Raw genomic sequence first — 25,742 nt, 5'->3', positions numbered from 1 at the left:
TTAGAAAACGTTGAAACCACTCGTGGACTCTGCTACGGGATAAGCAATCATCGACATAAACTTGTTTCATCAACTGAAGCGTTTCGGTAAAAGTTTTACCAATTTTAAAATAAAATTTAATATAAGGTCTTTGTTCGAAACTCATCTTCACACCGACAACACAAATATACTGACACTTAAAACGCAATAACTTCACTTCCAATCGATGAAATGTCCCTGGACAATCGATAATGATAGCAGAGTCTAACGCACCAGTCGACATGTAGATGGCGCCACGAGGGGGCGCTAGATTCAAAAAGTCCTGTTTGCTTTGGAGCGTACCTTGTATACTCTCATGCTGCTACCAACTTATGATACTGTAATCTTATAACAAACTTAACTTAAACAGATAATTTTCCATTTGGCCACCAAGATAGTGGAATACCACACCGTTAAACGTTTTCTTGTTCGGATATGTAAAGTGTAAAGACTGTAAAGACAATCTCAACGGATGGACCATCTGAGACGTAGCCGCGGCCAATATTTGAAAGAGATAATCTTCAAAACATAAATGCCAAAGAATGTTCTTTCGAATGATAATAAACATTCCCAATTAAATTTAAAGTTTTTCACTAATAAAGTAGGGAGCCTTGACTTGGATCACTCTTTATAACCGCAGAAATATTTGTCTTCTTCAATAATAAAACTAAGGTCGAAAAATAATTAAAAATAAAATTTTCTAGCCGAAAACCTTTCTTTTTTTTTGAAAATAACCATATGTACCACTTTAGGACTAGTTTTAGACTAGTTAATCATGAATTAATATTGTACCAATACTCTAGCGTGTTAACTCAATATTCGCTGAGAAGTGATATTCAACTCCCATGAGTACTCCTCACCTAAAAACTAGTCATTAAATAAACTCAACGTGTCGACCGAAAATTAGCTAATTAATTTTCTATTTTTACCGCAAGTTGAAAACCGCAGGAATTTCGGAAAGAATATCGCAATGCACAGCGCAAGCAAGTAAAGTAAAAATTGCAAATCTTCAGTTAAAACCATTAACCACCAACATGAATATTCGCAATAAGGAAGATGTGTAAAATTGCATTCCCACGTTGCTAACTAACGGTATAGGCACTTTCGCCAAAATTACTGCAATCTACTGAAATTAGCTTTTCTTGCAACAAAGTTCTGCATACACACATACAAACATACATATATACATGTGATATGTGTGGTGAGTGCAGGGTTTCGCAAAATATCGCTTCTGTGTGGATTCCCACATGCAAGTGTGTGTGAGTGTGTGCATGGCTAGCTTACAAATAATTTGAATGGATGCAATGTTGCAACTGCACAGAAGGTGGCGAAATTTTATAATGCTGGTAATCTGAAGGAATATGTGGCACATATCAATTAACCCTCTGAGGTCAATGCAAGCAGAACTGGCTAGCGAACTTCATGATACCGCATGATGTTGCCGTATGGCAATTTACACACATAAAAACTTATTTGCAATAAACAAGAAAAAAATGTTGTGTGCTGAATATTTTTATTAGACGATTTTGAATTTGTTTGCGGGTCACTGGTTATGTTATGCTTATTTGGGGTCAAAAAGATAGAAGCTAAAGGCCAAGTTTTTATGATTTTTTGTTTAAGATCATATATTTTTCCTGTAAATGCTTATAGTTCTAAGCTTTTTTACTTTATTTATTATTTTCATATCGGATTAAATTATAAAACTAATTTCAAAAAGTTTTCTTGTTTAAGCGAGAATAGATCTTAAGGTAAATACTCACGATTATTTGCAGTGCTGCATAGACAAGTTGTGTGAATGGCTTCATATTTGCTGCAAAAAAAGAAGAGATAAAGATTGATATTAACACAAATTTATTAAAATATTTTGCATTATAATTTTTTTTTTATTTTTAAAAATTAGTTTGGGTATCATAATTCAATATGAGCAAAATATTTCCTCTCAATTGTTGTATATAGTATATACACAAAAAAATTGTACAACAGAAAAAACTAAAAATAGTAAACTATTAATTAAGGTATTAGATTTCTGGTAAAAAATGCCTTTTTGAAAAACATTTTCTCATCATCACAGCTCAAACCAAATTTTGGCATTATTTCAATGCTCCGCGAATAACCGTTTCATGGCCAGCAGACGCAAACTAAAGACAGTAACACAGCGATATATAATTTTGAACCAGATACTATACATATGTACATCAAAGACAAGTCTTCCCCTCCGCTCATTAACACTTTTTGTGGTTGTGGCATTAGCCGAAATTAATTGGCAGCTCATGCATGGCACACCGACGGAGTAAAAAAAGAAAAACCAAAAATAAGAATAGAAACAAGAAAAAAATATCGCAGAAGCGTTTGAAGCGAAGTACTTTAAAAATAATCGCATTTCGGCAGGAGAAGTCGTCTTAAGCATGAAGGGTGTGGTTCAGAAGTTAATGTATTTTTAATTTCTTAGCTTGGTTGAGCGTAAATTAAATCTTTCCGCCATTTTTTGGACAATGTATAAGTATTATTACTAAGCTTATTGTTGCTAAAAATTATATTAGTGGTAAAGAAGTTTTTTTAAGGTGTAATAAAATGCAAAAAATAAAATGTAGAATAGAAAATTTTAAATAAAAACGATTAAATATGAAAAATAAAATAAAAGATAATATAAAATAATAATAATATAATAAATAAAAAAAAATATAAAATAAAAAAATAAAACATAGAAATAAAATATAAGACATAAAAAATAAAATATAAAAAAATTAAAATAAAAATAAAAAAATAAAAAGTAAAAAGTAAAAATAAAAATAAAATATTAAAAATAAAACATAAAATATAAAAAAATAAAACATAAAATATAAAAAAATAAAACATAAAATATGAAATATAAAATATAAAAAAAACAATAAAATATAAAACCTAAATCCCATTTAAGCTAAAATCTTTAAAATGCCAATAATTAATTTTCTTGTATAATACTATATACTATTAATTAAAATACAATTACATACACAGATATCTTAATATATACTCAGATATTATTAATTATCAGATCTTATTGAAGCATTAACTAGAAATTACTTAAATTATGAAATATGCATGTTAAGGGAAAGAGTTCGTTGCTTCAGTCTTTTGTACATACCGCGATACTCTGCTCATTATCGGTCGCCGTTTGAAATTGTCAAAATTCAATCAACAAACAACCTCTATCATTTATTTTATCAAAAAAAAAACAACAACAACACAATTTTTTTAATTAAACAAAACACACAACACATACAAGCACACATGCATACATGCAAACAATTGTATTTGCAATCGGCAACCAAAGCCTGCTGATATCAAATCTTTTGGTTAGCAAAAATATTCAAAGCCTTTTTTTAATTTCTGTGGTTCGGTGATAAATTAGCGCAAAAGCAATTGACCCAAATCGAAGGTAATGGACAAAACAACAAAAAAATACCACCAAAATTCATGAATAGCACAATAGAGGCAGAAAAAAAGTGCAATAAACCAACGAAGCAACTGCGCGAAATTGCCCAAAGGCCAGTAGATGACAGCAAAGCGAAAAGAAGAAATAACAATTGACCAGCAATGCCAACATGAAACACAGACCGCAAATGATACATGGCAAATATGCCACATCGAAGGAGCAAACTTTGTCAATGGGTTGCATGCAAAAATGACTGCCGGCTAAAAGCACAAGCATTTTCGGGCAAACTAAAGTGGTGCGCAATGTTTCATATATTTTAAGCAGTTGTACATCTACATATAGCACATACAAACAATTTTCTCACATGCGATATTTGTCACGTCTTAATTACACCGAAAATGTCACCAGAGTAAAATACAAGCATTATCTAAGAGACCAAAAGAAAAAATACATCATGAAGCAAATCGCTGCACTAAAACACGAGCGACGTTGTCAAAGTGTTGGTCTAGGTCCGCAATGTCCGCCACCAGTGATTGCAACATTAGCTGCGACTATTTTTAAATCTTAATTAACCGTCTGTGACTCCGTCTGTGGAAATAAATGCATTAACGATGATAAATCGCTGTAGAAATTTTACAATTTTGAACAAAGTTTTTTTTATAAAGATTTTAACGAAATCAATAGACTTCAGTTATGCAATAAATTTTAGCATAATGAATGGAAAAATCATTAAATTTTTTAATCGTGCATAGAAAGCACTTAAATAATTAAGTTATATTATCGCCATTAAATGCATGTAGTAATTTATTTAAATTCTGTTGTCGGTTTGAAGGATTTATGACTCAGTATTGACATGCATTTACATAATCTAAATGTTTACATGGTGGTGACTAATGTGTGTTTAGCTAAATTAAAACTATAATTATAGCTGTACGGAAAAAACCTGAGTTATATCGCAGCTGAAACCCCTAAACAGGTAATTTTGACATATTTCAGACATTTAAGATAGATATTTGGCAATAAAGAAGCTTTTCGCCCATACTTTTTAATAATGAATAATTTTAATAACCAGAAGTAGTTATTTAAAAGCCTTGTTGGCTAGAAAACTTACTGTTATTTTGGGATTTTTTCGGTTATGTATAATAGGTAAAAGGATGAATTTTTCACACATTTTCATTTTTTTTTGGTGATCCAAGTAAAGTAGTTAAGGGGTATCGAGCAATAGCGACAAGTCGGTGTAAAAAATGATATGCCTATGGCTAAATTTTAGGGCTCTGTAGGAATTACACCAACTCAAAAAACATGATTATGAGAAAACTCATTCATAAGCATCACTAAGGTTAAAGTTCGCTTTGCAACTTTGACTTTGAAATAAGACAGGCTGCACATTTTTAGAAGATTTTGGGTTACAGTGGCTTATATTATTTTTTTTCTTTTTCCACTACTTTTTTTCTATAAACGATCGAAATCGTTGATAGAATGTGGCGAGGTTTCAATATGCAAGTTCAAGTCTTTAATTTAAGATAAAGTATTTTCCAGCTAATAGTAGCACTTGTTATAACTATCAGCAGGAATGTAAAAAGTCACGGGGTTATAAATCCTGCACATAATATAGTATTGGCTCTAGTTTGTGCTCCATATACATATATGGTAGTCGAAAAAGTCTTTTCGTATTTTGTCAATAGATGACGTTGCAGTCGTATATCTCCAGTGCTGACAATCATATTTTGTCATACCATATAGTATTGGAAAGGTGAGATTTTAAGCATATTTAACTAAAAACATGAAAAAACGTTAACTTCGGCTGCACATGAATTGTCTGTGAAAAATTTAATGGACCCAATTAACATCTACGATTCTTTGCTGAAACAAAATGAAATCGAACCATTTCTGAAGTGAACAACAAAAGACGAAAATTGGTTCAATAATGTGCGAAAAAGATCATGGCCCAAGTGTGGTGAAGCTCAACAAATGGTCGCAAAGCCAAGATGGATGCCTCGAAAGGTTATGCTGAGTAGTTTGTGTGATTGGAAAGGAATCATCCTCTGTGAGCTGCTCCAGCCTGGTCAAACGATTGATTCTATGTTACACTGTCAACAACTGATGAGATTGAAGCAAGCAATCGAAAAAAACGGTCAGAACTGATCAACAGAAAAAACTTCGTCTTCCATCAAGACAACGCCAGAAAACACACATCTTTGATGACTCGGAAACACTGCGAGAGCTTGGCAGGGAAGTTTTGATGCATTCCCCATATAGCGCTGACCTTGCACCATCGTACCACCATTTGTTTCGGGCAATGCAGAACTCCCTTAATGGAGTAAAGTTTTCTGCAAGAGAAGCCTGCGAAAATTACTTATCACTGTTTTTTGCCGAGAAACTAGAAAAGTTTTGCACTGTTGAAGTAATGTCTCTTGTGGAAAAATGGTAAAAATTGGTTGACTAAAATGGTACATATTTGGTTCATTAAAGTTCATTATTAATAAAAAAAACAAATAAATAATATAACAACAAAAAACATCACTCCTCTCACTCTACATATTATATGAGATGCCCTTAGTTCAAACGGTCGCCAATTTTAACATTAAGATAAGTATTAGCAGCCTGACGCACGTTTATGCAAATATTTCTGTACTGAAGAAACTTTAAACTACTGTTGATATAGTGGCAACACAATATGAAATATGAAAATTTCTCTTTTCGTTTAACAACAGCAAAAAGAATAACAATCACATGCAATACAGACATAACCATATTAAAATCGGCTTACTCGCGCACAAATTCTATGTAAAACTCAAACTTTCTTCACCCCGATGCCGTGGCCAACAAAAGATCAAACACAAATGCACACTCACACATGCAAAAGAGTGGCACATAAAAAGCAAATCGAGTTTCTTGGTTTATTTTGTAGCATAGAGCACGAATTTGACCGCACCGATCATGCGACTCGGCTAAGTCGGTTGGCTTATCAACACCAAACAGCCACTACACTGAAGCAATCGGCTCACTCTTCACCTCCTTCTTCTATGGTGGATAATACGAAATTTGCATATTAAATAGTTTAGAAGAGAAAACACAATAACGCCAGAGTCTAAAAATAATGGCAGAAATGTAGAAAATGTTCATATTCCTTTGTGTATTGGCAATAAAGAATATTTCAATAGCCAATGAATCTCATTTCATTCTTGCTGCTACTTCACCTACCGGTATGTGCGCGCGCATGGAGAAAGCCACGATGCGGCGCCGAGCAGACAGACACACAGTAGTAGCTGGTGGCAGTTGTCACTGCAGTTAGCGCTTGAACTTTGGTGTTTCTGCTTCTTTCTTTTCTATTTTTTTGTTATGTCTGCTGATGCCTATGCAAAGCAGCAAGTTTTCTTGGTAACTAAAAGCGCTTGAATTGTACTATATTTTTGTGTAAATGTCTGTGTGTGCATGGCGACCCTTTTTTGAAGCCATTGGCTGTCGACAATTGTTGCATGTGCCCCTGTGCTCTGTTCTTGTGTGTATTCTTGTCACTTACATTACCTTTTATGGTTTGCTCTATTTTTACAAGAAAAATTTATCGGGAGTAGCATAGGCTGGAAGTGCTTGGAATGGTAGAAACTAATATATTTAGGTTTGTTTGGACAATTTTTATTCCAATTACCAATTTGTTAGCAGTCAGTTTGAGGTGTGAAAATATTTGTTCTTGTTACTATGTTTGTACATCAACAGATTATACTTGAAAGATGAAACTGCTTTATAATGGTACTAGGCGAACTAGTACCATAGTTTTTGAAATATTGAATTGAAATTTCGCATACTCTCTTGCCTATTTAAGAAACCTATTTATCGGAACCACCGATATCGGACCACTATAGCATATAGCTGCCATACAAACTGACCGTTCAATATGAAGTTCTTGTATGGAAAACTTTCTTATTTGACAAGATATCGTCACAAAATTTGCAACATATTTTTATCCAAGAGTTATAGTGTCATGGTCAGATCATATAGTAATGGGTTTTTTAATAAGAGCGCTACAAAAATGTTCTTAAATAAAAACACGGTTTGGGATAGGTTTGAGATTGGTAGTAATATTCTTGGTTCCTGTAAAAGTACATTCGCTTGCAGGAGTCCAGACGCTGAACCCAATTTTCGACAGTTATCAAACATTAATCGGCCGATACTGCTGCAATTTCACGTTCGCTGGCTTGCTGGCATAGACCATAGACTTGATTTAGCCTCAGAGGAAATAGTGTAAAGGCGTCAAATCGCACGAAAGAGGGGCCAATTGGCTAGTCTATTTCGTGAGATAACACGTTCACTAAACTTGGTTTTCAATAAAGCGATAGTGACATTCACTGTGTGGCCTGTGGCGTCGTCCTGTTGAAACCATATGTTGTCTAAGTCCATATCATTCAATTCGGACCATTTTTTGATGAAAATCCGAATCATTTTCGAGTTGTTGCTCAGCCCAATTCACGAACATACGAAGATTCTGGTAGTCAAGCGGTTTCAGATCTTGCGTCAATTTGACCTTGAAAGGATGTAGGTCAAAATCTTTTCCCAAAATTCACCATAACGATATCACAGAGATGCCCAACGCTTGAGAACGACGTGTGAGAGACTGATTTGGGTCTTCCTAAATTGATGCGCTAGCGTCACTACGGGCACTTCATTGTCTCACTTGTACGAGAACAATTTGTGCTGTGAATATGGATTTAAATTTTTCCACCAGAAGCTTAATTGTTGTACTTACAGGATGATTATAACGACCATAAATTGGACGTAGTGCTCTTAAAGTTAAGGCCACTGACTCCGAATCTTCGATTGTCTGATTAAAATGAAGATTTATTAAGAAATGTACCTATGAAGACTATGAACTATGATAGCTTCGGTGCAGCAGAAGTTAAAATTTCTTTTAATTTTTTTAATTTCTAATTTATTTGGAAAGTGTGCTTATCAGAATTGAGCCAATTTTTAATTATTTTTAATTTTTAATATTATTTTTTCAAGTTTGAAATTTTTTGTTTATTATTTTTTGTTACATATTTTTTTTACAAATGTACATACAGACTTTTAGGTGTATATTGCATATTCACGCCCATAAGTTTACTATTTATCAATAGCAGGGTAATCAATGCGCCCTTGCCGGAAACTTCAATTTACACGGTAGCCACATGAATGAAAACAGAAAAGCCAAATAGTGCCCAACCTGCCGCATAAAGCCACAGAAATAACAACAGAAGCTAAATGAACTTCAGAAACACACATAAGCGTTATATATACATACATATATACACAGAAGTACACCAGAAGTACACATATGGCATACAGGTATGTATGTCGCTTCACAAACTTATGTACACATAAACATGTACGAGTACATATAGTTTGTATGCAGCAAGTGCTTGTGACCTTCCAACAATGACCTTTCTGCTTTCTTGAATAGCGATCACAATGACTGCCAACCCACTGTGTATCAGCAATGCAATTAAATATTTTATTCCAGCGTAAACTTAATTTCCGGTATCAGTTACAAACAGACAGACAAAACTTAAGTACAAGTATAATTGCATCGGTGTATGATATGTGTTATGGGCTGTCATAGAATGTGTGTAAAGCTTTGATACTCTTAGACATTCACTTCGTTCTATTTGACCTTAAACACACACACACATACACAATTATATCGTTAGTTGGCTATTAGAAATGTAACTGAAATGAAAAATTCGAAGGGCTGGAAATGCGCAAGTCATCCTTTACACTTTTCGTGTCATGCACTGACCGCTAAGTGCGTGGCACATTGAGCGCTGCACGCTTAATTGTGGCATGAAAATGTGGAAATAATAGTACGTGTCTAAACATGCGATGCATTTGGTTATAAAAAATCATGTAAACTATTACTGTTACCAATCGGGTACTTGGTGTGCATTTGAAGCAGAAAAAATACAAAAAACAACAATAACAGTATTACAAGCGGAACAAAAAACCCTTCTCATTGACAAAAACACGTGCGGCTCATAACGTTGATAGTAGTAATGATAGTAATAACGACTAGAATAATCGTGCTTAAAATAGTAGCTTCTTTTGTAATATTATGAGCTTTGAATATGATTTGATAAAAATTTATTCAGTCATTATTTATTACTGCGGATACTGAAATGAGATTCTTTACTCAGCTTGAAAAGTTTCTTATGAAAAACTATACAAGCTTTAAGATCTCTCTCTAAAAAGCTTTTGAACTTACAAAAGCATTTTGATAAGCCTTAGAAACAAATCCAGTCTAAAAATATTCCCAAACTCAAAACCTAACAAAAGTTATTCATACAAGCTTTAAGCTCTCTCTAAATAACTTTTGCACTCATAAAAGTTTTTTAATGAGCCTTAAGAACAAATTGAGTTTAAAACGATTTTTTCCCCAAACCTTAAAGCTTGAACTCAAAGCTTATCAAAAGTTTTTTTTACCAGTTCAATCGTTTCTAATAAAGCTTTTGAACTCAAAAAAGTATTTTAATGAGCTTTAGGAACAAATCGAATTAAAAAAATTCCCAAACTTTTAAGCTTGAACTCAAAGCCCATTAAAAGTTTTCTATACAAGCTTTAAGCTCTCTCTAAATAACTTTGCACTCAATAAAGTATTTTAATGAGACTTAGGAACAAATGGAGTTTAAAAAAAATTTCCCAAACCTTAAAGCTTAAACTCAAAGCTCATCAAAAATTTTTTTTGCCTTGGTTTCTAATAAATCTTTTATGCAAAATATTTCATCAAAAAAATTATTTCACCAAAAAACGCCTTAAAAAGTACAATGACATGCATTTAATACAGAGTAATTTGAAAGCTTTTACTGGCTTCTTTCACTTGCACTCTGTTATGCCAAAATTAGTAGCCATGGCAATACTCACATATTCACATGTAAGTAGGATGATATGGAGCAAATTTTTCAATCCAAAAAATGTGTATTACTTAATTCCTCAAAAGATCATTAATAACATTACATTTTAGCTGACTTGCGTTTTTTTTATCAAATCCACCTGTCCTTCTGACTTTCACTGTTTTTAACATTTTCACCAAAAGTTCACTTTTATGATTTCATGGAGCTGAAAGTCTACGGATAGCTTATTGATTTTAGGAAAAGGTTTTTTCAAGCTTTATTTTTTCTCAATGTATGCCAATGGGTGACAATTACGAGTAAAATTTGCAGGATCGATGCCGAGACTTAGTCATCTCTATCCCAACCGGTATTATAATCAATAATAATGTCAGCCTCAAACTCCAAAGTAGTTCCAATTTTCCTTTCTAGGACGAGTATGTACTGAATGCAGAGGAATTAAGAAAAATTCTTCAAAGGAACGTTAAATCATATCTTATAATATTCACTTCATCTGTCACTTACATTAAGTTTGGTAGTATGAGTAGCAAAAAACTTCCACAAGCCTTGAGGATTGCCAGATAAGCTGATACTTTACTTCATTTCGACTATCGGGCACATTGTGAAATAAAAGTGGGCGACCCATTTCACTTAAATAAATTTATTTGTACATACTTGTAGATGCTAGATCATATACTGTGTATGTACATATATGTAAATTTACAGTTAACTGAAGATGCCTTCGAATTGGACACAAATAGTTGAGAATGTGAACATCACCTGCATTGAGTGAGCTTCATCATTTGTTTGGCTTACACCATGTACATAAGTATATCAATTACAAAGTCATAACAACAACTGCAATGCAGCAACAACGAAACCGGTGTCGAACTTCTAACATTCAAATTGTGGTTTGCACTTAACTGTAATTTACAATATTCATTACCGCATGGGAGAATTGGTTTTGTTATTGCTTTTGTTTTTTATTTTTATTTTTCTTTAGTTTTACTTTGTTGCAGTGATGCTTATTCACGCTTTGCCGTTGAAAATATTCTTATGTTCGTGAGAATCTCGTATCGCCCGATAATTACATGGAAATACCAACACACATACTAACACTTTATGTTTGTTGTTGCTGAAAGCGTTACGCAAGCATTGAGCGCATTTTATTGAATTTCGTAGATCTAGTACAATAGCTGGAGAAAATTACAAATCGTAAAGAAAATAAAGCCCCGTTTTGGGCGTTTAATCGTTAACAATGATTTTGTTTGGACTTAGGAATCAATGCTCTTACAGATTTACAGTTATTTGATGTAACAGGTTAAATATAATTACTTTCTATTAAATTTTTGTTTTGTCTACGCAGTCTTTGTTTGTTTATTTACGTGAATCCGATTTAATTGGAGGTGAAATGTAATTGACTAAGTTCTATTTCGTGCTTCAGTTTTCTTTGGCTAATCCTAGGTATTTAAAAAAATTAAAAAAAAATATGTAGAAATCATCTTAACGTACTTATTATTCGCTTACTAAAAATAAAAAAAAATTGTTCAAATATATATTTTTGTATTTGTTTATATGTATGTAAATAATTTAAATGTTCAAAAAACTTATTTCTTAAAAAGATACTTATATTTTGCTAATACAGTTTATAAGAAATTTATACAAAAATTTCAAGTTAAATCAGTATTAAAAAAAATGTTATTAAAAACATTGTTAATTATTTTATATTTATTTTATCAAATATTTCAATACTTCAGTACTCACTTTGTTATTTTAAATATTTACTTTTAAAATGACTTGTTAAAAATTTTTTAGAAAAAATTATTCCGATTTTTTCAGAAGCAATGTACCTACGAATGGTAAAAAAGCTTCATAGACGGTCGAAAAATCGTTAAAGGCATGCCTCTTTCTGGACGACTTTCTATTTCTTCAAATGATAAAGATATTAAAATGATTTTGGTGGATATTTTGGGTATGAAACTCGTTCTTGCTCCACTCGTCCCGATAAAGCTGATTTTTTTTTAGAGAATATCGTAAACAAGTGTCTTTGGACATGCTTGATAGTACGAATTCTGATCCCACATACATGGAGAGCATTATAACTGCCGATGAGACATGAGTTTATGAGTTTGACATGGAAACAAGTCAACAATTATCGGAATGGAGGGAAAAAACAAGCCGAAACCAAAAATTTCCGTTTTATTTACAATTTCTCGGTACTTTTGTGTCACTGCATCCAAACTGTATAGACAGGAACTGAAACTTTAAACTCGTTTTTCTCGAAACCGCTTTTTTCAAAACGATACCGACGATTTCTAAGGTTCTACTGACCCAATTTACCTAAAAAATGTAGAGAGTCTTCATTATAGACTTGTCTCTATCTGAAACTAAGCCTCAAATTTCAATATTTCTGTTCTTAAAAAGTTATAAACAGTTCAAAAAAGTGGTACAAAAATTTTTTTCTGGACAGCCAGCATTATTTCACATTATTCTAGATTAGTTTTTGTTTTGTGTAGTCAGATTGCTATGAGGGTTGAAATCGTGGCTCACTTGCCAATTTTTTGAGACTCTCCACTTCATTTTGTTAAAATTTTTAACTTTTCTCTGTTTTTTATTTTTTTTCTGTATGCTCGTAATTTTAATAAATAATTAGTAAAATATTTATAGCAAAAATATGAATTGCCTTTTTTCGACACTACTTCAAAAAACACCTGTAATTTATATCTCTAGACTAGAACACCCCCTTAAAGCAGAATTGGTGGAATTTAAGAATAAACATTAGGATATTTATGTAAATAGCAACACATTTTTTTCTACTTCGACAATGAAAAACAAGTGGAATTGAAGTACTTTTTTTTGAAGAACTTACTTTAGAAAAAGTAATTTAAAAATATTATCTCTAGAAATTTATTTAAAGATTTTTTTTTTATTAATTTTCTTAAAATTTTCTTTTAATAATTTTTCTGCATATTTTTTTGATACTTGATATGTGGTCAACTAAATTGTTTTTAGAAATGCACCTACGATACATATGAAAATAATTTGATGCAATGGCAATTGTTCTATTGTTTCAAGAGGTTTTTAAACAACCTACAACTTTTCGATAATTTCACATTTCGACTTTTAATTTTCAGTTCAGAGTTTTTTCAACTTTACCATTTGTAAGGCCTTCTGCTAAATTCTAAGTTTCCTCATATTTATAATTTTTTAGTAATTTCTCCGAACACTTCAAATTAAAGTAAATTTTCATCTGTTGCATTTGTTGCGAACATGTCTTAAAAACAATTCAGTGCCTTAGTTATTCAATATTTTTACTAAACCTTGTTTTTATTAGATAATTAACTCACTTTGTCGAAAGCAAAGCTTGCACACAGCGACGCTACAACACGACCGGCGATTGCAAAACTGATTGCTGTCGATAGGCGAATGCAAAAATTTCAAATAAATTCACTCGACTCATCTAATGTTTACAAAATCTAATACGAGGCTAGCAATCAGCAACACATACATACAAATGCATACTTATTTACAAACACATGTGCATATGTATGTATGAATATGGAAGCAGATAACTCTAGCTAGCTGAGTTGAGCTTTGTTTTTACAACTAGATATGCAACAAAATGCGCCAACAAAAAATTTGCAATAAAAAACTGGTGAATAGTGCACAAAAAAGCAGTGATAAAAGTGCAAAAAGCGAAAAATGCAAACTACAAAACTCAACGCCAGCTCAGCAGCACGAGCAACAGCAGCTCGAGTGGCAGCAGCAAGCGAAGCTTAGCCAAACAATGCAGCGAATTAAATGTTTTAACTAAAATTAGACAAATGACGTAATATTTGAGTGTGCAAATACAGTCGAACATATGGCGAGCTGACGTTTGTATACTTTTTTCGCAAATGCAATCATGGAAAAAGTTTAAATGAGCTGCGAGTGCTGCAATTAAGTTGGAAAAAAGTACAACAAAAGTGTGAAGGTGAGCTCGCCATGTTCTAGCGCCTGCACTCGCGTGCAAATCATTACAGGAGTAGCGGTGTGAGGGGGTTGTGGAGTGGGGAGTTGTGGCATTGAGAGATGAGTTAAGGTAAAATGTGCAATTAACTGGGAATAAACAATAATTTTTATAATGATAAATATTTGTAGACAAGGTCATGTAGAAACTTATTTATAAATAATTGCGCTTTAATGATATGTTCATTTGAATTATTGATTATTGAGTAAAAATATAACGTCATCACTTCAACTAGGTATTTACATTTTTCTTTATGTCTACAAGAAGAGTATAAATATTACTTCCATTCTGAAGAAATATTTGTTCATCTGCATTAGGCAGACTTGGAAGCCTCTGTCGTCGGTAATATGTTTTGAGTGACCCCTTAAGCTTTTTTTCTACACTATCAATGAATCTCTTATTGTTTATAAAAGTTTTAAATTTTCCGCATTTAGTTAAGGAAAAATGGGTTTGTCTATCACCTGGATAAATTAGTCTAAGAGAAGTCTTTTCACATATTACTGTACATACCAAAAAATTAAAAGATTAATATTCTCCCATTCGACCGGTTAAAAGATAAATCGTCTGCAATACTCCGCTTTTGAGAAACTAATCACTACATGTTAAATGATTTTGTAATAACGAAAAGTGTAATGATCTGAAACAAGCTTGTAGGTAACTAAAAGAGTTTTTATTCTACCCATCTACCACAAAACAGCGTTTGGTAAAATATATTTCGAGTATGAGTATAATATAAGGAGTCATGTGTAGAAGTTCACGCAAGTGAGGAAAGTTCTCTGAGTGCCATTCACTTGGGAGGGGTCAGAAACAATTTTTTACATTTGGCTCAAGCAGCTCTCGACTCCCATTCTTGAACCAAGTATCCTCTAGTTAGCCAAAGACATTCGTTTGAAGGCGAGCTAAATAGAGAAGACGAAACATCCCTCCCTAAGGTTGAGCGCTGGGTTTGGAACCCGACACTTAAATATAACCGAATGAAAGGAAGAAAACAGCCGCTGTTGTAAGCTCGGCTATAACCGCGTAGGCAGAGTCCACGTCAATAAAGAAGAAGAAGAAAAATAATACTGTATAGTCAAGAATCCATTCAATAATATGTATGTGTATTTGAGTTATAGAAGGAATTCATCCATATTTGATATCAAATCACAATATATTAAGAGGCACAAGCAATAAGAAATTTTGCAAGCAATCGATTGGATCATCATAAAATACATACAATAACATATCGACTTTTTGGTGTGATGAAATATCGAATTTGGGGTAAAATTTTAACGTTTTGATGCCGCAAGTACTACAGCAGAGAAGGATCTTTTTTAACTTCGCCGAGGACCTCGTATAACTACAAAAATATTCTTTTTTTTAATTTCACTGCCTATTCTAGTATCTATAACTACATCCTGAAATTTCAAAACAATCGATAAAGTTTTTTTTTTCTTAATTTTAAAGCCAAGTATTCTCTCTAAACATGTGATGATTGCTGATTCATCAAAAATCAGTCGAAATCATCATTGAAATTCATGGAAATGGAATTGAACATCTCCAAAAAATCGATTTATCGCATTTTGACCAAACATTTGGGCTTACGAAAGGTGTGTGCACGGTTTGTTCCCCACAAATTGACTGACAACCAAAAATTACTCAGAATCCAACATTTGAAGGACACTTGTGACAGATTATTTGACCAAAAACTACATTTTAACCATTAACCACTCCCCGTATTCACCTGATATGGCACCGTGCGACTTTTTCCTTTTCGAAAAAATGCATTTGCCCATGAAAGGAAAGCGTTATGCAGACGTAGAGGCCATTCAAAAGGCTTGTACCGACATACTGGCGGCCATACCGGCCAACGAGCTAAAACACTCGTTCAACATGCTTTTGGACCGTGCAAAAAAAGTTGTATTGAAGCATAAGGAGACTATTTTGAATAAAATAAATTGATTTTGCCGAAAAAACCATTTGTTTGTTTTTTTTTTAATCTTGTTTACTTTGGGAAACTCCTTGCAGCTAATTTTAGACTGACCGATCAAAATTAAGAAAAAGTTTTTGTTATAATCTTTTATTTGATTTTTGACAAATATTTTGCTTTACATACACACATCTTCATCATTCTTCGAGTAATTAATAGTATCTGCAATAATTTGCAATACAGCATCGTCTTAATTGAAAACAAGCTATTTGTTGCTCCACTTTATTTTTGCCAACAAATCGCTGTCAAACTCATTTATCTAAGCGAAGATGACCTCAGCACAGCAATGCGATAATGAAACCGGCACAGCACAATCTCCATACACACTGACATACAAACATATGAAGTAACAACACGCTAAACAATTCAAAATGAAAATAAAAAAAATAGAAAAACGAGTTCAAAAATTGCAATTAGTGTTGCTTTTGTTTTGCATTCTCATTTGAAAATAAAAACAACAAATAAAAGAGCGGCGCAAACACCCACTTTTGCACAACACACCATTACTCAGTCGAAAGGGTGGCGGCTAGTGGCTAGGCACTAGCATTATTTTGATGCTACACAAAGCAAAATGTCGAAAATTAAACAAAAACAAAAATAAATTACATATTTTACGTATTATTAAATATACTTTTGGAGTTCCTGCGCTGCGTGCCTTATCAACGACGCAATGTTGTTGTTGCAAACGATATTAAAAAACAAAAACTGACCAAACTGTAATTTAAAGCGGTGTAGTTTTAAGTGCAAGATGGTTTTTGTTTACTTTGAAATTTTTTTTTTGTTGCCCCTCCAACGCCAACAACAGCAATTGCCGTGCGGCATAATTACTGATTGCAACTGATTACCGCTAACCACGGCTATGCCGCTTGCCTAACAATGTAACGGCTGTAAACCGGCATACGCACATAGGTACGATCTATATAAAGAATATGCGCATGTGTTAGTGTTCGAGTTGGTCAATTCACTTGTTGCCACCGCCTCCACCGCTGCGTCCGTTAAGCGGTTGTGTAAGCGCTGATTTTATGCGAAATCAACGTTTAACATTCAAAAAATGCAAGCACGAATTTGTAGCGCAATCAGTGGGTTTTGGTGCAGCGGCGGCGGCAGCGTGGAAGCCAAGTGATTTGGTTGAGATGCAGCACCCGCTGTGTTGTTGCATTAATTGCTGATGTAGGCCTCAATTTTGAGCACTTGTTGCAGTTGTTACGTATATTTATCGCTGCTTGTTAAGCTTGTAACCCATAAATTTGTTGTTGTTGAGTTTTCCATATTCAACTGCATTCCTACTATTTACTATTATTATTTCTTTTTTTATGTTGTTATGCTGTTTTGTGCGCTGTTTCAATTGAGATCAGTTTCACGCTCCTGACCTATATTTCAGATTGAAGAGACTGCGGACACTTGACTTGCTGCTCTAAAGAACACTTTAAACTGTCAAGACTAAGAAATCTTTGGAGTGAGACTTAAGAGTGAAGGTCAATATGTGGAAGTCTCTTCAGAAGTGGTTTATTATTGATACTTAGATATTATACCCTTTATATGTTTATTTACAAATCGTATACATAAGATGCAGTAACCAAATATTGAATTTTGGGCAATAAATAGTAAGACTTTTTAATTTAAATTTCGGGTAAAAAGCCATTAATCGATTTTTTTTCTATGTTGATATAACTCTTAGTGACATCTGTGCCAAATGTCACATCAAAATAATATCTTGTCTTTCTGAAATACATAAAGGGCATTCAATGATTTTAACGATGAGTAAAATTATTCCACAAAGAAGTTCCATTAAATTTTGTATGCGGAATTCAATTTCTGGTGCCGAAACATTCAGAATGTTGGAAAAAGCCTTCGCTGATAATTGTTTGTAGCGAACAAGTCTTTTTGATTGTTACACATTATTCAAAGGGGGTCAAGAATGCGCTGAGGACGAACCACCTCCAGGAGAGCCATCAACACCAACTCATGAGTAACAGTCAGAGATCTTACTGGCATCGTTGGAATATCGGAAAGATCAGTGAAAACCATTTTGAAAGATCCTTTGAGCCTAAGAAAAGTGAAAGCACAATTGATTCCAAAATCTCTAAATTTTTTCAAAAAAAAGCCTCGGGTTAACGTTAGTGAAACACTGCTTTTCGACTACCAGGATGTCATGAAACGTATTACTACTGACGATGAATCTATTCTTTCGACGTAGAAGCAGACGATCAAACGACCGAATATCATGGCAAAGGTAAGCCGAAGCCAAGAAAGCAACATCAAAACAATTCAAAAATCAAGGTTATGTTGACCAGTTTCTTCGATTATCGAGGTGTAGTGCCCTCAGAATTCCTTCCGACCGGCCAAACAGTCAACAAGGAATACTATTTTCCCCAAGCTATTCTTAAAAAGAGTTCAGAATTATGAGCCGACAACTCTTGGTTTTCGCACCGTCGCATACTGCATTGATTCTTCGTGAGTTTTTCGCCAAATGTTCAACCAATATTGTGCCGCAAACACCGTACTCGCCTGATTTAGCTACGTGTGACTTCTGACTATTCAATAAACTTTATCGACATCATAGCGAATTGATCACACCACGTCTGTACTTAAACCTAGTCTTAAGCAGTCAAAAGACTTAACTCATAATTTGTCAACTGATTGTCAATTTTTGATTTTTAGCTTTTACAAGTCAATTTTCATTATTGGTGGGAATTCGGTTATTATTTATTCGAAGCCACAAATCCTCTGTATGATTCCATATTAATACAATGTTGATTGTTTCTAGGTCTCTATATTTCTTAGAATCCATAATCATATATCATAAACTTCGACGGCTCCAAAGTTCTTAGAGAGTTACCATCGATATATTTCATAGCTGTACAAAAATGATACCTCAAAACTTCTGGGGCAAACTAGTGAACTGTGTTCATTCCCACGACAATCGGGTCCAAGAAATTACTCCAGCACAGTATTCTGCCACTACAAAAACGACGATTGAAAAAAACAGTGTTCGTCCTCATAGTCCAAATATATTAAAAATAGGTATGTTTTTTCTTCGTCATCGTCATCGCTTTTTGATTAAATCTTATAGGGAACATGCTTTAGCTAAGCGAAGGTCAAAACTGGCTTGCACAATTTAAAAGTGGTGATTGGAAGACTATCGACTGCTATGCCATTTAAAGAAGAAGAAGATTGGAAAACGAAGAATGTTCTGGGCGGCCAAGGAATGTTGTAAATGAGGGACAGGAAGCATTACTCGATGAAGATTGTTACCAAGCACAAGTTCTTTTGGAGCCACTCTAGAAGCCATTTAAAAGCGCTTAAAAGCAGCCAATTACATTCAAAAGCAACGAAATTGGGTGCCATAATTTTGAGTTGAAGCTAAGGCCGGTTAAAACCTATGTGAAAACAGCAGCTAGAAAGTTTTGCCTTACAGTCCAAACCTCGGCTCTTTTAACTTCCACTTCTTTCGATCGATGCAGCACATCCTCACTAGGATATGGTTCACAGCCGAAGAGGATATACAAAATGATTCATCTTTTCCAGCAAGCCGGCACAGTTCTTTTGGTATAGAAGCAGTAAGTTGCCACAGAGATAGGAAAATGGTACAGCTTCAGATGGGCAATACATTGAATGATGCCATTGCACAGGCTTTTCTAAAAAACCGTTTGAAAAAACGTACAAATACAGTTATAGACACAGTTTCTATTTTTCTGGAGAACATACCAATTTTAAAAAAAGATATAAAAGATTCTAAATGCTCGAAGTAGTAACATTCCTTTTTAACTAGTTCAGTAAATCGAGACAGATTCTTCCATTACTTTGATTGATAGATCATCCTAATTTGAGGTCAACACTAATTACTTGCATACAAATGCACAAACAACACCCAAATGAGGTTTATGGCCGCGGCAGTTAAATGCGTACAAAGCGCTATTAGCGCACACATACATACAGACATAGGCATACACTAATATGCATATGTTAAGAGTCAAATGCTTGATTTCTGGCGCAGCTGTGCCCACTCGCCTACCAAGCATTGCATTTTCACTCTACGCCACCCGTGAGGCATTCCTTTTGATCACTTCTATTACTTTGAGAATTCGAAAATTAATTTGATTTGATTTGAAATGCGATTTTTATGGCAGTGCGACGTGCGAGAGTGGCGACGCGCTGTCAGCACATTAGTATGTACATATGTATGTATGTACATAGTGGAGAGTCACTCGTTTGTGACGGCTAATATAGCGGTAATTGAAAAACAACAGTAATGATTTGTATATATGTATGTATGTGAGGTGAAAAAAACAACAACAATGGAATGGAAATGACCAACTGACCGAATCACTGAACCAATGCAACGAATGCGGCCGATGTGACACTTAAACGTGTGACATATAAAAACCGATGTGATTGCATGGAAACATACATATACACAGATACATGAGTGCATTACATACAAAATTGTAGGCGATTGCGTAGTGAAGCGTGCAAATGCATAAATTATTTAACAGTATTTACATATAAACATTAGTTTACAAGAAAAAAGTTTCAAGAAAAATACAAACGGACAGTTGAACAAACACAGCTGCTTAGAATAGAAAAATAAACGCTTGCGTAGCAATTGTAGCGAAGCGCGCGACCTCACTTTGCACTATTGCCACTTAAATTGTGGGTGCTACTGTGTGATATGTGGAGCAACACATGCTAAAAGGCATATACCTATGTGATTATATATGTATTTAACACTTATAAGGCATTGTATAGCCAGCAATCATGCACGTTTGGAGTATTAAGCAATAAAATTAACACAAAATTGTTTAAACTTCACGCTCGAATAACAAAATCTATAAAGAAAAACAACAAAAAAGGGAAAATAAGAAAAAACGTTAACAGAGAAGCTGTAATACCCTTCACAGGTGCCTTTTTTACAGTATAGAAGGGTATACATATATCTTTATCTTGATTTCCATCAGTCAATTTGTATGGCAGCCGTATGCTACAGTGATCCGATTTGAACAAAATGTGCGCATTTTGTAGCGTTGCCTTATACAATAATCTCTGCCAAATTTCGTAAAGATAACTTGCCAAATAAAAAAGTTTTCCATACAAAAACTCGATTTTGATTGATCAGTTTGTATAGCAACTATATGCTATAGTGATCTGATATCAACAATTTTCAGCAAATATAGAGCACTTTGGAAAGAAAGAGAGGTGTGGAAAATTTCAGATCGGTATCTCAAAAACTGAGTGACTAGTTCGCGTATATAGAGACAGATAGACGGGTTTCTTGTGGATATTATAAACATGCTTAATATAAGTGAAAAAATTCAAAAAACGTATGAACAAAAATGTTATATATATACATAAAATGCTAAAAAGTAAAGAAATTTTCCAAAAACCATTTTTAAAATTGTGACCAACTAAATATTTTTTAGCACACTTGAGCTATATTTGCACTAGAATGCACCTTCATTCGTATGTATATATAAGTTCTCTTACTCTGTATATACACATACATATAAGCACATGCATGTGTTATATTTACACACAAACATTTCTATATATATGTATGTATATCCACCTGCATTGACACCCATTCACAAGGCGCTGCGTGTTTTCTGCACGCTATGCGCCTCCATCGCCATTATAAATTACCTATTTATGACACATTTTTACGGTAAATAGCGAAGCAATTGGGCGGAAAATATGGCATGTGGCAAAAAAACAATTATGCGCTAATTAGGTGCGACCAAAACGACAATTAAACATATTTCGTTGTATTTAGCAAATAATAATAAACAAATGCCTATGCTGCCATATACACATATACACATACTAATATATTTCATGCTAAATAAGAGTGCGCTCACAGTTATGTTCAACTAAAACGGGCGTCACCTTAAATAAGCATTCATATATACATACATATACATATTTATGCTACGCATATTAGCTAAAGACTTAAGCGACGTACTTGAAGCAATTATCTATGCACTGTTGAGTGGCGTTGCGGTTGATTATATGTGTAGGTTTTATAATTTTATTAATTATTTCATTTTCATGAAGTTCAATGTGACATTGAGTAATTAGTTATTAGTAATTGCAGCGCAAAAACATAAAATTATAGAAGAGGAAGCAAATATGTATAATAAAAAAATTTATTTTTATTAAAAAAATTAAGACAGTAGATATAGGAAAGTCTAAATCTTTTCGTCATCATTTTAAATCTGAGAAAGCAAAGAAAATATATTAATTTATATAAAGTAGCCGTAGTTCCATCAATGATGAATTAGATCAAAAGAAAAGACAGATTGTAACAAAAATAAAGCAAAACTCGGATTTCGGAAATCATTGCAACTCTTCCAAAACAGGCAGCTATCCATGCACATTCTCATTCTCTTCAAAACATTCTCATTACTGCTATACATACAGTATATCTATAGTCCTCAAGTTTTTTCCAAAAAGATTTATCTATAAGGGGCCCAGCTAATGTAAAAACCTACAAATAAAAGATTTTTGGGAAGATAGTTAAAAAATATAATGTAACAATTGATTTGAAATTTTAAGAGTATATTTTAACATATTTTACAAATACGCAGTAACAATTTTGAAAAAAAACAAGTGAGGAAGGGCTAAGTTCGGGTGTCACCTAACATTTTATACTCTCGCATGATAAAGTGATAATCGAGATTTCATTATTAGTCATTTACATATTTTTCAAATACCGTATTTGTGTAAAGTTTTATTCCGCTATCATCATTGTTTCCTAATGTACATGCATATATATTATACAGAGAAGGCATCAGATGGAATTCAAAATAGCGTTATATTGGAAGAAGGCGTAGTTGTGAACCGATTTCACCCATATTTCGTACATGTCATCAGAGTGTAAGGAAAATATTATATACCGAATTTCATTGAAATCGGTAGAGTAGTTCCTGAGATATGGTTTTTGGTCCATAAGTGGGCGACGCCACGCCCATTTTCAATTAAAAAAAAAACCTGGGTGCAGCTTCCTTCTGCCATTTCTTCCGTAAAATTTAGTGTTTCTGACGTTTTTTGTTAGTCGGTTAACGCACTTTTAGTGATTTTCAACATAGCCTTTGTATGGGAGGTGGGCGTGGTTATTATCCGATTTCTTCCATATTTGAACTGTATATGGAAATGCCTGAAGGAAACGTTGACATAGCTATAGTAGTTTCTGAGATATATACAAAAAACTTAATAGGGGGCGGGGCCACGCCCACTTTTCCAAAAAAATTACGTCCAAATATGCCCCTCGCTAATGCGATCCTGTGTGCTAAATTTCACTTTAATATCTTTATTTATGGCTTAGTTATGACACTTTATAGGTTTTCGGTTTTCGCCATTTTGTGGGCGTGGCAGTAGGCCAATTTTGCCCATCTTCGAACTTAAGCTTCTTATGGAGCGAAGAAATACGTGTACCAAGTTTCATCATGATATCTCAATTTTTACTCAAGTTACAGCTTGCAAGGACGGACGGACAGACGGACGGACGGACAGACAGACATCCGGATTTCAACTCTACTCGTCACCCTGATCACTTTGGTATATATAACCCTATATCTGACTCTTTTAGTTTTAGGACTTACAAATAACCGTTATGTGAACAAAACTATTATACTCTCCTTAGCAACTTTGTTGCGAGAGTATAATAACCAATAGAAACTGTGCCATATATAGTAAAATGTATCAATATTAAGAGGATGAACAACTCGTCACAAACAAGAACTGTATACACACCATTGCAGTCTTGATGGATGCCTTCGGTATGCAAATTCAACACCATTTCCGGCATTAATAAGTTGAGCTTTGCATGGCACAGATGAAAAAATATTTGCGCATGCGCAACATTAAGGCAACAGATAAACGAAGTAATGGGAGGAAGAAGAGCAAAAACTACTTACAAGTAGCTGATACATACAGTAAGATATACAAATTAGCATAATTCAATGTCTGCACTTATATTTTAATATATGTGTGTATGTATGTATGTGTGCGAGCGTGCCAACCTATTTGCTATACAAAATGTCAGACACAAACAGACAGCGCAGCAGACGGCGGTAAGTAGGCAACCCATTTTTATGCGATAATTAATTTTCCTCTTTCTCCACCACAACACTATGCGGCTTGGGCGCAGACCAATCTTGAGTGTGCTCCAAGTGTATATGTGTTTGTATGTTTTTGTGCGCGGTACACACCCATATGTGCATATATGTGAGACTTACGTATGCCTGAAAAGTTAGAAGTAGCATAAAGCGCGGCCGAAACGATGCGAAGCGAGAGGTGTGTATCTGGAATCATAGCTCTGGCATAAATGACCTCATTTTGTGGCCTTTTGCGCATTTCTTTATCTTTTATTTTGCAGCTTTTTCATTCACAACGGCGTTACTCTTCGCAACTGTCTTCAGTTTCGATTATTTTTTCAATTTCGTATTTCAACATTTGGTAAATTAGCGCAAATCATATCAGCAAGCAATCGAAATTGCTCATTAGTAGTCAAAATATAAAGTAAACTCCGCGGGCGCAACAAAAAGTGCACACATACATTCTTATATACTTATAAACATGTATAATAAATGGATAATGCAAGAAATACTTCAAAGCAAATGTCATAGGTTTTTTTCGAAAATCGTGCGTTATGATTTTCGCATTAATCCGCAGAGTGAGAAGGGTTGCAATTATTTGGCAGTATTTTAGATATGCAAAGTTCGTGTCTTAAGTCTTTTGTTTCTTAGTGATATATTTGATATTGACCTGCTTTTCAATTGTGCGCGTATTTATGCTACTTCAATATTGTTTTTTTTTTTTATTTTGCACGTACGCTTTTACTTTTCTAATTTTTGAAATTTTTTAATAAGACAATAAATCACACACATACAAACACACAAACATCTCCATGAATGATATGAAGAGACTGCGTTTCATATACATATGTGCATGCACGTGTGTGTGCGTGTTCCCACTATATCAATCATCATTAGTTCGGGCTTGTGTTCTTTTCTCACTTTCAAGAATTTCGAAAGTACTTTTCAGTTTTCTCAATTGTTTGTCTGGCACTTTGCATCTTTTGCCGTGCTATGTGTTGAAAGAAAGTAAACTTATCTGCGGTATTAAAATTTTAATGTTTTTACAGATTACCGTTAAGGTCTCTTCACTTGTGCTACTCATCTCCACACTCATTTGTACATGTGTGTGTATGTGATGCTGCCGATGCTTGAGTGTTATAATCTAGCTATTGTTGTCGCTTAATTATGGTAATTAAGTGTGGTGACCCAGTCTTCTTCTTTCGACCACATGTTAAGTTCTTTTCTATTGGTTGACCTCATTTCTGTTCTTGTTTTTCGTTAATACATAAAAGAAGTTTACTATCGTTTAGTGGTTATTAACACTTTTTACAGAGGAATTTCTTGTTTTGTCTTGAGTTGGAAAAAATCATGTTCTTCTTCTTGAATTTGCAGCTGCTGT

The 25,742-nt window shown here is 33.9% G+C and overlaps 1 protein-coding gene across 4 annotated transcripts in view; it reads right to left on the bottom strand.

Annotated features, from left to right (window-relative positions):
* LOC120772028 overlaps positions 1-25,742 on the bottom strand; it is a 93,417-nt gene that overhangs the window by 38,284 nt on the left and 29,391 nt on the right. For 2 of the 4 annotated variants that reach the window (XM_040100394.1, XM_040100395.1), the window contains exon 3: positions 1,779-1,828. In XM_040100394.1, the coding sequence (XP_039956328.1) occupies positions 1,779-1,823 (45 nt within the window). In that variant the 5' untranslated portion in view covers positions 1,824-1,828. Of the gene's footprint in view, positions 1-1,778; positions 1,829-13,446; positions 13,592-13,637; positions 13,715-25,742 lie in introns of those variants that run through there. The other 2 variants (XM_040100396.1, XM_040100397.1) reach the window with 2 other exon arrangements.

Source organism: Bactrocera tryoni, chromosome 3, assembly GCF_016617805.1.
Source record: "Bactrocera tryoni isolate S06 chromosome 3, CSIRO_BtryS06_freeze2, whole genome shotgun sequence".
NCBI lineage: Eukaryota > Metazoa > Arthropoda > Insecta > Diptera > Tephritidae > Bactrocera > Bactrocera tryoni.
Note: the sequence above shows the minus strand (reverse complement) of the source record. Positions and strands in the feature narration are given on the sequence as shown.